Raw genomic sequence first — 12,775 nt, 5'->3', positions numbered from 1 at the left:
TATCCATAATCTCTCAGCCTTTTTAGAATTTCATATTTTTTTAATTTTTTGGGTGATTCTTTTATATAGGAATCCTATATGTCTTTCTAACATTTTTGCACAGACTAATTGTTCCCTCTGCCTTACCCTTTATCTCCTTCTGCTGCATCTTTTACGTATCCATCCATAACCCTTTCATTATTTTTGGAAAATCTTCCTTTTTTTCCTCTATTCTATTGCAAGCTTTTAAGGAATTATCTATTTGATTTTTAATATTTATTGTTGCTGTCTTTTCAGTGTTTTTAATCTGCTTGTAACTTATTTTTATCTTCTTGTAGTATATTTTGCTGTTTCCTCCTCCACTTCTTCTAATTTCTCATCTGTCTTCTGTGTATTATATTCATCTTTTCCCACCATTTGTTGAGGGCCTTCTACTTTCACATCTTTATCTTTAAATATTCCCATCATTTTCTTATAAATCTTTGTTGCCAGTTCTAACATTTCCTCATAGAACTTTATTGTCTCCTGCTGGGTCATTTTTTACCAAGTTAATATACCTCTAATGTACACTACAGAAACATGAATAAATGAATAAATAAATAAGTAAGTAAGTAAGTAAGTAAGTAAGTCAGTGATCCCCAACCTTTTTTACGCCGCGGCCCGGTATCCCCAACCTTTTTTATGGCGCGGCCCGGTACCGGCATTAGCTGGGCGCCACCATCTTTTTTTGATGAAAAAGTGCTTCCGGTGACCTCACCGGAAGCACTTTTTCATCAAAAAAAGATGGCGGCGCCAGCGCTCGTGAACTTTTCCGGGTAGAAATGGCTTTCTACCCGGAAAAGCTCACGAAGCGCTAGCGCCGCCATCTTTGATGAAAAGTGCTTCCGGTGAGCTTTCTACCCGGAAAAGCTCACCGGAAGCACTTTTTCATCAAAAAAAGATGGCGGCGCCCAGCAAGCCAGCGGCCCGGTAGGACTTGTTCCACGGACCGGTACCGGTCCGCGGACCGGTGGTTGGGGACCCCTGAAGTAAGTGATCATATACCCATATATATTATATGACCAGTGAAACAACACAGTCTAGTTCAGCAGTCACCAACTGGTGGTCTGTGGATCACTGGTGGTCCGCAAGTAAATTTTGGTGGTCCACAGAAAAATTATTTGCATTTTTTATATTGCACTAAATCAGGGGTCCTCAAACTATAACCCCCGGGTTGGATACATTCAATTAATGTTTGTGTTGCTGCAGAGTGTCTCCCCCTTTGGGGTCTTTTTGTGCGGGTCGGAGGGAGGCAGAAATTGGGATCTGCTTTAGCCTCCTGGTGCAGAACTTTGGGCGAAGGCTGAAGGGCCTCATTCCAGTAGGACTGCATCATGGCCTGGAACTGGCTGACCACTGACCATCTCAGCCTGCTGAGCCTCCAGGCACTGGTACCTGGCCTTGCATTCCCGCAAGTCTTCCCTCTGTTTGGATAGCCTATGCTCCTAGTCCTCAGTGAGGTGCTTCTGCTGAGCCTCCTTCTCAGTCAGATCCAATTTGAACTGAGCCAGCTGTTTTGCCAACTCTTTCTCATGGTGGTTGCTTAGCTCCAAGAACTGCTTCCTGTGGGGCCATAAGGAACCGGGGGGGGCAGGCGAAGAGTCTCTGGGAGGGGAGGGACAAGTAGAGGTTGGTGACTGACATCGAGTTGGCCACACCACCTAGTCACAGGACCAACTAGCCATGCCCACCCGGTCATTAGGCAAATCATATTAGTGGGATTTAAAATTATGAATTTAGTGGTCCCTGAGGGCCGAAAGGTTGATGACTCGTGGTCTAGTTCATACGTGTACATGTACATGGTAAGAAAAATGAATCTTGTGAGTTTACCAAACTGATGGCATAGGGAACAAAGCTGTTACAGAATCTGGTAGTCTTGCTAGCAATACTTCAAAAACTAACTTTTGTTTAAACTTTTGTTTTTCAAGTTTTGGTTCAGAATGTATGATTCCATTCCTGATGTACAGGTACTCCTCAACTTACATCATTAATGACCATTGAAAGTTACAATGGCACTGAAAAAAAGTGACTTATGACCATATTTCACACTTATGACCATTGCAGCATCCTCGTGGTCACATGATTTACATTCAGATGCTTGACAACTGGTTGATATTAATGAGGGCTGCAGTGTCCTGGGGTCATGGGACCATCTTTTGCGACCTTTTGCCGAGCAAAATCAATGGGGAAATCAGGTTACTAATTTAACAAACGCAGTGATTCACTTTAAAAATGTGGCAAGGAAAGTCATAAAATGGGACAAAACTGACTTTTTGACAAATTTCTCACTTAGCAATATAAATTATGCACTCAAATTGTGGTCATAAATAAGGACTACCTGTATTTTCTTTACTACTATTTGTACTTATTTTTGTCTTATTTTTATTTACAAATTGAGATACCTATGTTTTGGATCGTATTTGTGGCATAAAAACATAGAATACACCTTGTATAAAAATAATTACTAATTCAAATGGCAGTTTTTGTCTGCTAGAAGTACTTTTATATGATTGTAAGCTTCCTTAAAATCAGACAATTCAGTAACAAGCATTATTACAGCCTAAAACTCATCCAATTGAGTCAAGATGAACAAAACCGTACCTGTCTTGATGTACTGTAACCAGCAGAGGGTACGTCTGGTTACTCCTATTGCCAGTTCCCAGCTGGCCATAAGAATTGGCTCCCCAAGCATAGACATGGCCTTCATCTGTTAACACTAGGGTATGTGCATAGCCACAGGCAATCTAGAAAAGAAAAAGAATTACATTCTTTTATTCAGAAATTGTGTTCTGTTTTTGCTGATTCCTTGAAAAGATGGGGAAAAAAACCTTCACATTTTTTTAATGTAAGCATTTTTTGGAAAACAAAATAAAAAATAAAGTATAGTTTGATTTTTTTAAAAAAAACCAAAGATGCTCAAAAGAGCTGGGCCTAACTGTGAGGTACACAGAGCTCCTTGTCTCAAAAGCAGATGGGCAGATAATAAAACATGTAGGCTGATTCATTAACCCTGCCTAAGAGAGATCAACCATCCTCCCTAACTCCAAAATAAACAAGCCAAACTTTGGCCATCTTCTTGCTGAATTACAGATTCCCGTCATATTGGGGAAGATGCACTAAAGAGGTGCCAGATAGGCAATATCCAGGCCAAGAATGAAATCAAGAATTATGAGGAAGAGTGGGAATTAGGAGAAAATTAATCTACTAAATATTTGTGTCAGCTTTGTTCTTTCTAGACTACCTATAGACATAAGTTCTTGATTTACAACCACAACTGGGATTAGGACTTCCATTGTTAAGCAATGTGGTCATTATGTGAGTAATCATGTGGTTGTTCCCAATTCTATGATCTTTTTCACCAGTCACTAAATGAATCACTATGTTATTACATGAATCCAGCTTCCTCCACTGACTCCATTGTTGGAAGCCAGCTGAGAAGGTTGAAATGATGATTTTGTACTCCAACGGTTGTAAAAACACCAGTTGCCAAGTAGCTGAATAATGCGATTACATGACTATGGGGATGTTGCAATGATTTTACATGTGAGGATGTGGTATGCAACTTCAGGTCTCACCTAAGCCATAAAAGCCAACTAGATGACTTTGGGCTGGTCGCTCTCTCTCAGCACAACCCACCTCACAGGGTTGTTGTTGTGGGGAAAAAGGAGGTGGAAGATATGTTTGGATATGTTTGCTGTCTTGAGTTATTTATAAAAATAACGAAGGTGAGAGACAAAATAAAAAAATAAACAAACAAATAAACATTTTTGCTGTAGTAGATCTGCAATGTAAAATTATGGATATATATTTATGAAAGAGAGCCATTTTGGCCTGGCGGTTAAGACAACAGGGTAAAAACAGGAAACTGAATTCTAGTCCTGCCTTAGGCACAAAGCCAGCTGGGTGACTTTGAGCTAGTCTTGTCTTCCAACTCTTTAAGATTCTTATTGCTACAAGCACTGGACATCTCATTAAGTTATTGACAATATCACTTTGTTCACGGCAGCTATTTTCAATACATAAGAAGTCTAACTAAATTTTACTTATACTTTCTATTCATCTCAATATTTAAAATGGCTAGTATCAGTTAAACTATGAAATAAAGATGCAAAATATTAAAAAGTACAGATGAAAACTAATATTTAAATTGTTTACAATTGGCTATTCGTTTGTAACTAGTGTTTTGAATGCACCAGAAATCCCAGTAAATTAGCAGTTAGGATCTGAAGATCCAGAAAACATACCCTTTGCACGTGGATGCCCTGTAAAGCTGCTATTCTGCATGGTGTCGGCTGATTGCCACCATTGCCTAATCCAAGCTGTCCATTACCATTATAACCCCAAACATAAACCTTAAAAGGGAGATAAATCTAGTCAGTATGTGGGAGTACATATAAAGCAAAAAAAAAGAAGAAAAAAAAAGAAAGAAAGAAAAAAACAGAATTGATTAAAACTGGTCTGTAAATTAATTTTATGTACGATTTTTCCCTATATATTTTACTCTTCATTTATGTAAAACCGTAATAATATTATCCTCTATGGAGATATTAAAACACTTGAGATCAAGCTAACATTAAAACAACTTGTGGATGATAAGCTGTCCCATGCTCAGGGAAATTTCAATTGATTCCAAGGTGGTAAACAGCTTGAACAGTCTTATCTTCAAATACCTCCTTTCAGCACCAGCAGTGCATTGGTGAAAATGGCAGCTTTATGCCATTTTGGAACTAGATTTTACTTAGGTAATGGTTTTTCTTGTTCTCCCTTCCCATTATCTCTTGGGTCCTTCATGAGTGATGGGCCATGAGAATCTTAGAGAGAGGTGTCACTTCTCAACTACTCTTTAAAAAAAACCACACACAACGGAAGAACATAAAGGCAATCGTAGCATAACAAGATACATAAATGTATAAGGCAATAGCTGTTTAAAAGCTCCAGATAGCAAATTATCTTTGCCAGCTTTTCTAAGAATAGTCCATCCTTATAGGAGGCAGCCCAAATCTACAAACTACTTTGGTCTTCATGATGTTCAGAGGACAGCATCTCATTAGAGGTTTGAGTCAGAAGAATTAAATTGCCACAACTGCTAGATCTCTTTTAAGTTTAAGAAAGTATTAAACTGAATGATGAATTAGTGGAATCTAACTTGAAACTAATTCAACATCTCTAACATCTGTATAAGTGCATTTAATAAACAATTTGCTGCATTTTACACTGGTTGAAATCAAGCAAAGGCTAGCTGCCATACATTCGACAATTGAGACAGAAATCAGACAGACATGTAAGCAAGCGTTAGTTTTTCAAGAAGCACAGTGGAAAGATAAACCAAGACTACTCCAAACTATTTGTCCCAAGTACTCAATATGGTAAATAAAAACGGTAATACATCTATGTAATTTCCAGTCCACAAGAACTTTTAGTTAATTATTCAGACTTTGATCTTCATTATTTCTACTGAATTATATCAAGATAAAATGCTAATATTATCTCAATCAAAACCATCTTTCCAATTTACTATACAGATTTAGCAACACAAAGTACATTCTCTTTATATTAATTCGTGGAAACTGTAATGATAAGGTTGAAACTTCCTAGCTACTAGCTAAAATCCAAAGAGATTCATGAAAGTTCAGGTACATGTCATAACCTAAAGGTCATTAGCCTACATTATATGAAAAGGAGAAAAATAAGGGAGGGGAGGAGAGGTATTCTCCAAATGATTTAGATCAAGGCATCTGATTTATTCTGTATTCTGAGTCCTTGAATAACAATGACAATTAGGACTTCTGTTGCGATATTGTTGTAAAGTGTGACAGCAAACCAAGCAGTGCATCTTGTTATTGTGACCCAGGACAAGTGATTAAAGGGAAAGCAGAGGGAATATGGGGGTGCCATAGGAGGATGGAGAAGGCCCTGGGATACCTGGCACAGGTTGTGTGCGAGTTAGTGAGGGGAATATGCTAAGGTCTGGCATAAGCACAGGAAGGAGGTTGCGGTGTAACCTGCAAGGGAATAAAGGCGGTGCATTGAATGTATGTGTGGAAAGTAATGAGGGGAAGGAGGGCGCAGTGCATGTGTGAGCATGCAGAAAGGCCAGGAGGAATATCAGCAAACAGCCCTTGAAAGGCAAAAGGGCTGATGGATTTTTCAGTTCAGAAGCCAGTTTGGGCTCCATCATCTGAACTGTGAAAAACAACAACAAAAACAGAGATGATGGGAGAAAATACAACTAAAAGCATCCAGAAGGAAATGCAAGCTTATAACCACTCTTATTCTACATTAGATTTTTTTCTGAGAACAACACTAACCAGATTTATTTTGATTTAATCAAACGAGTTTCAACAAGAAGGTGAAAAACCCTATTTACTGATGGCAAGCCTTCTTATGCAATAGTACTTGGGTGTACTAGCATTACTATTTTTATTTATGAACTTTTTTAAGAAATATTAGATATTAGCTGACATCTAAATTCTACTATCTTAGAATTCAGCATATAGGTTTGACATATAATTCTTCTTAATTGGCTCCATTGACTAATAATTGAAGAGATAGGCACCATGAACAATTTCACACCATGAACAATAAGGCTTTGTATATTAAAAAAAAAAGTCTGTAATACAGAACAATACCTTACCTCACCATTTTCTATCACAGCCATTGAGCACATCTGACCACAAGCAATGTTAATTGCTATCTTGTTTTGTAAGCAGCCAGTAACTCTTCGAGGAATAGGCTGATTGGCTGTTGAACCAGATCCAATTTGTCCTGAATTATTATAACCCCATGAATATACCTGCAAAAATAAACTTGTAACAGACTGGTACATCATTCTAGAAATACATTTGTTTTCATAAAAATAGCACTCTAATAAAAGAAAGAATGGAAAGCAAAATTAGCTAACTGATAGGGATTCAACTCCATGCAGAACTATTGTGTTTTGCGCATGGAATAAAACATGTCTTTTTTTTTGTGGACAGATTTCTGTCAATACTTCTAGCACCTTTTTCTAAAATCAAAACTAGAAAACTATGTTATTGAGTTATCATGTCTTAAATTACAAAAACAATATTGAAATAAAAATACAAAAGTATTTACAATGGATGATTCAGGCACAAAAGTTCAAATATTTTTTACCTACTATAAAAAATATTCAAGTACATAAAATTAATGCTGCTTACTGTAATTATCCATGTTTCACATTTGAAGTCAACAAGATGCTTCAGTCTGTACCAGTGTGAATGCAGCATCTGCTTTATCTGCTTAAAACTCTTTAAACCAAAGGTATCTCTTCCCAAAACTGCATGCAGATGCATTTATTTTCCAGTTCACATACTTCTTAACTCTGTATATCTGGTTTATGTGGTTAAGTCTAATTCTGACCTACATTTAAACCAAGGGTCTTCAAACGTGGCAAATTTAAGACTTGTGGACTTCAACTCCCAGAATTCCTGAGCTAACATGACTGGAGGAGGAATTCTGGGAGTTGAAGTCCACAAGTCTTACAGCTGTCAAGTTTGAAGACCCCTGATTTAAACAGTCCACTTATGTTGATCCAATGGGGAAAAAAGACCTACAAAAAGTCTATGTGAAATGGAGCTGAAATGCAAAATAACAGAAGGGTAAGTGCCAATTCCATGAAGGAGAATGACAATAATTGTTCCAATAATTTGGTATAACTCTGAAGATGGAGATTTGAAAAATAGCACTAAGTCTCCTGAAGTAGGGTTACAATTTTACTTTCAACAGAAAACCAATGCATTCGTAGAATTATGATATGGAAGCAATTGAACTGGAACATATACAGTACAATGTTTTATATTTATTTAAGCTTGTACAGTACCTTCCTATATATTGTAAAGATAGTACAGCACAGTATGTTAAAAAAATACTTCCTTCCTGGTTACAGCTAAAAAATTAAGGACTTGTTCCAACAGGGTTATACCTTGTTCATATTTAGTAAACGGCCTATCAGCCTGGGAAAGACAATTTTAAATAGACTTTTGATATCTAAATTTATTCAAACATGGGACAGAGCACAAAAATTGGTTGCAATGATTATTTTTATCAGAAAGAGTAAAAATCATTGCTTAGATAATTAAGGACCACAAATATGACAGCATTAAGGAAAATGCTGACATTACTGACAAAATCAGCATCTTTAACCTCTTAGCCATTGTACCCACCCACCCCCTGTTAAAATTAATGATTTCTAATTTTAACACTGTGGCGGTACAATGGTTAAGTGGTTAAAGATGCTGATTTTGTCAGCTGGAAAACTGACAGTCTGGATTCGAGACCCAAGCACCGAGCTCTTACTTGCCTGAGGTCCTGCCCACCTAGCAGTTCAAAAGCATACAAATGTGAATAAATAGGTACCACTTCAGTGGGAAGGCAAGAGTGTTCCATTCCCCTTGGCATATAGTCAAGCTGGCCACATGACCACAAAAGCGTCTTTGGGCAAAGCTGGCTGTCAGCTAAGAAACAGAGATGAGTACTGCCCCCTTGAGTTAGGACACCACTGGACAGGGGAAACATTTTACTTTTAAGTTTTAACACTGAATTCTTGCTCCTTTAAATTTTTTATATAAAACTCCTTGTTTTTTCCCCCCTGAAAATGGAAAAAAATGACCTGGTGATTTCTGGATTTACCTGTTTAAAAAGGACTATATATGGGAGAAGGAAATTACCATATGTTATTTTGAAAGGGAAAATGGTACCAAGTAAATCTAATTGGTGTAAAGATTGAAAGTAGCTTCTTTAAGCATCTTTTTTCTTCACTTTCTATTATTTTCAACATGTTTTCCTTTTATTTCTTTGTTTTTTTCTTCATTTTTCACACCTTTTAACTTTGTTCTTTAATAAAAATTATATAAAAAATAAAATTGATACAAAATTCAAAAGCAACTTGAACAGAAATACAATAATTCTTCTCACCTCACCGTCAGCAGTCAATACCATTGAATGATGGGAGCCACAGGCAACTTCAATTACTTTTTTGTTTACCAAGTTGGTGGAGATTTGGCAAGGAATGTAGCTATGACTGGTTGTTCCATTTCCCACTTGACTGTAAGCATTATGACCCCAAGCATATACTTCTCCTTCTATAATATAAGAAAACAGTTTTGAAAATCTGATATAAATACTGGCTACATTGCAAGTTATCTTTTTCACAAAATGATTTTCCTTCATTGTGAAATAATTACATAGATCATAATAAAAAGCAAGCCCTTTGCTAACATTAATCAATATAATAAAGGTTGAAACGAATAAACAGTAGATGGCAGGCTTAGAAGGGAATGGTGTCTGTCAACCAATCAATATTCAAATATTGTTATCCTTTAAGTAGAGGTTTTTTTACATGATATACAAAATAATGTGACCATCTGCTTTCTCTTTTATTATCTCACTCTTATTAAAAAGATCCAACATCAAACTTTCCCCCATTGGCTTCAAAGGGCTTGTTACCAGCTGCACAGATATCATCAGAACATTCTAGAGCCAAACTGCATTTGACAGACCTGAAAGATTGCTTCTTTGGGGCATATACCTCAAAGATTTACCTTTAGTTACCTCAGTTCCAAAGATTTACCTTTTAGTTACCTCAGTTCCTAACTCTAATTTAGACATGCTTGAGTGGAAAATATATAAAGATTATACTTTGAAGAACTATAATTTCACATATATTGCCTGTTCTTCACTTCTCTGTACATCACTTATATAGATATCTAATAAACTGCAGTTATCTGACAACTAGGCCTTAACTACATCCTTTCTAGGCAATAGTGTCATATGAAGTCTGACATCTGATCTAATAGTTGCGGTACATATGTCAGAAAACTGAATACTTTATGAACTTGCAAGTGACATTGATATTGTTCAGGTCCAGAGATAATAGTGGAAAAAGTTTAGCTATGTGAATGATCACTATCACCAATGAACACACTTTTGTGACTTATGCAAATATATGTAACATCTTAAATAACTGGCTCTATTCCAAATAAAAACTATGATAATTAATCAATAGTGATTAATTTTCACAACAATTTTATTATTGTGGAACTGGGCAGATGGCCTACAGCATTTGTCCAAACAGTGAAACAGTATGGGAACTCATTCTCTAAATGGTCTGGTCCAAGGCTTGCCCAGGTACACAAGTTAAGAATCCAAGTGGATCTTACATGAAGAATGGAAGCATTTGATTCATGTAGGTGGGTGTGATGAAACAAAGTAGACAGTTGAGTTGAAATTGTGCTTGGTAAGCTTGTGGAGAAAAATATATCATAAACCAATACTGCAGTGATCATATCTGAAAATTGGCATTCTGGACATCCATAATCACCACAATATAGCCCAAGATCTGCTTCTGGAAATGGATTCAAAGTGATTGTATTGTCATTAATCACAATTCAAGAGCAATGGGCATGACTACTTTATCAACCAATAAGAACAGGTGAATTTACCAAGGAACTAATTTGAGACTTTGGGCAAACATGTAATGCAAGTTGGTCAGTAGTGACACCTCATAGTTGACATAAAAGTGCAAATGATCTAGTCAAGGTGGCTGTGATATGGGTAGCTTCTTCACTTGAGGGATTGTCAGTAAAAACAAGGTAAGGAAAACTATCAATAACCATTAAACATTCAAACACCTAAGGCAAATACTGTGAACTCAAACCAAAATTCCTTTATTGCAAAATGAAATTTCTGATGATCTGCTCAGATGGTCTCATGGAAACCAGCATCCATCAAATCAACGTAAACCAATCTCTGTAGATTTTGCTATGAAAGAAAGAATGCAAGCAGAAATGGCAGCATGTTATGAATCCTATATGCACTACTAGCAACAGTATTGAAACCAGAACTGATGCAATTTACTATTCAGCCTAGAAGGCTAGCTTGTTATTAATTAAACTAATCACCTAATTTAAATACATTTAAATAACTCAATAGAAATCCCACTTTAAGATTTTTATTTTTTTAAGCATAACACAGTGGTCGGAATTCAGAATTGCAGGCTAACTCTGCCCACATCTAGGAGTTAGATTCTGACTAGCTCAAGATTGATTCAACCTTCTATCCTTCTGAGGTTGATAAAGTTAAGGACCCAGATTGTTGGAGAAAATATGCTGCAAACTGCTAAAGAGGGTTGTAAAGCACTATGAAGTGTATGTATGTATGTATGCATGCATGCATGTATGTATGTATGTATAAGTGCTATTACTATAACTGTTAAAATTGAACAATATCAAGAAAATGAAGCACAGCTCAGCAACTACAATGATCTTATAAGCAGAGCTTGTTCATTGAAACTGGTAAATCTTTCAGAGCCCACAAAATATAGCTCATTTCTAGAATATTCTAAGGAAATTTGGATACAAAATTAATTCTCTAGAAAAAAAATCTTCTTGGGATACTGCTATATTGTTTTTTCCATTCCCTAATGTTTTTGTAGTCCAATCTATTATCTCATTATATGTATTATATTCAATCAATTTTTTGTTGTTGTTTATATCCCATCTAATACCAAGCTGCTATATCCAAGCACATATATATCATCTAATTTACACAAATCTATAAAGAGGGACTATAACAAAATAATGTTACTTTCAGTATCTCCTATTGACAAAAACTCCAGGGCAAACAGAAACAATATTTGTAACTTTGTAGAATCTACAGTAGTCAGATTGTACAGACTTGCTTGATTTTTTATGTGTTTTGAGGTAGAAACGCATCTCATTTTTCATGCTTTGTAACATTTAATGAATATGTACAGCTATAGAACAAATATATCCTAAAATTCAGAAAGCTTACCTATCATCCAAGTTCTGTTTTATTACAAATTTTGAATATTTTTTAACCATGTTAAAAGCAAATCGCTAAGTGTTATTACAAGTAGTTCTTAACTTATGACCATTTGTTTTTCGACTGTTTGAAGTTATGATGCTGTTGAAAAAAAATGATTTTATGACCAGTCCTCATACTTACAACATGCAGCATTCACACAATTAAAGTTCAGGCACTTAACAGCACCAATATATTTACAATGGCTGCAATCTCCCAGGGTTACATGATTGTCACTTGCAACCTTCTTGGGGCTTCTGACAAGTCAATGGGCTAAACTGGATTCTCTTAATACCCACAGCATAAAAGTAATAAAATAGGGTGTGACTCACTTAATCATTGCATTACTTAGCAACAGAAATTACAGTCCAAATTTTAAGTGCAAGTCAAGGAGTATTTGTACATCAGTTCCATGTACTATTCTAACAGCTAAGCTCTAAGTAAAATTATCTAATTCCATCTACTTTATCAGTTAAAGAAAAGTAATTTCAGCATCTCCCCAGAATTTCTTTGCTTTCCTTTCTTAATAATATTATTTTCAAAAGAAAGAACAAAAGGAATATATTAATAAAATAACCATAGCTAGAACCACATAACATACCAGTAGTAGCCAGAACAACATGAGGTCCACTTCCATAACTGAGGGAAGCTAATTTTTTGCCACATAAAATATCTATTCTTCGAGGTTCAATGTTGCTCTGTACATCACCAATTCCTAAACATCCGCTGCAGTTAGTGCCTAAAGCAAAAACCTATTACATAATGATACTGTCAGTACCAAAATACTTTTATAAGCATATATAATTAAAATATTTAAAAATACCCAAAATGTATTTATAGTGAATTTTGAGTTTACACATTTGAGGACATATATTTTAGCCACATTTCTGCCATCCTTATGTATTCTGCCCTAAAG

At 36.0% G+C, this 12,775-nt stretch overlaps 1 protein-coding gene across 19 annotated transcripts in view; it reads right to left on the bottom strand.

Annotated features, from left to right (window-relative positions):
* The window catches only part of RCBTB2 (RCC1 and BTB domain containing protein 2), a 34,632-nt gene that overhangs the window by 11,355 nt on the left and 10,502 nt on the right, over positions 1-12,775 (bottom strand). For 9 of the 19 annotated variants that reach the window (XM_087949254.1, XM_087949259.1, XM_087949253.1 and 6 more), the window contains 5 exons: positions 12,461-12,611; positions 8,953-9,119; positions 6,653-6,811; positions 4,263-4,370; positions 2,620-2,762 (listed from right to left, as the gene is read on the bottom strand). In XM_087949254.1, the coding sequence (XP_087805380.1) occupies positions 2,620-2,762; positions 4,263-4,370; positions 6,653-6,811; positions 8,953-9,119; positions 12,461-12,611 (728 nt within the window). Of the gene's footprint in view, positions 1-2,619; positions 2,763-4,262; positions 4,371-6,652; positions 6,836-8,952; positions 9,120-12,460; positions 12,612-12,775 lie in introns of all 19 variants that reach the window. The other 10 variants (XM_087949270.1, XM_087949265.1, XM_087949269.1 and 7 more) reach the window with 3 other exon arrangements.

This window comes from Notechis scutatus, chromosome 1 (genome assembly GCF_049901735.1).
Source record: "Notechis scutatus isolate UNSWTSFEM ecotype Mainland chromosome 1, rNotScu1.2, whole genome shotgun sequence".
Classification (NCBI taxonomy): domain Eukaryota; kingdom Metazoa; phylum Chordata; class Lepidosauria; order Squamata; family Elapidae; genus Notechis; species Notechis scutatus.
This window is presented reverse-complemented; position numbering and strand designations above follow the sequence as displayed.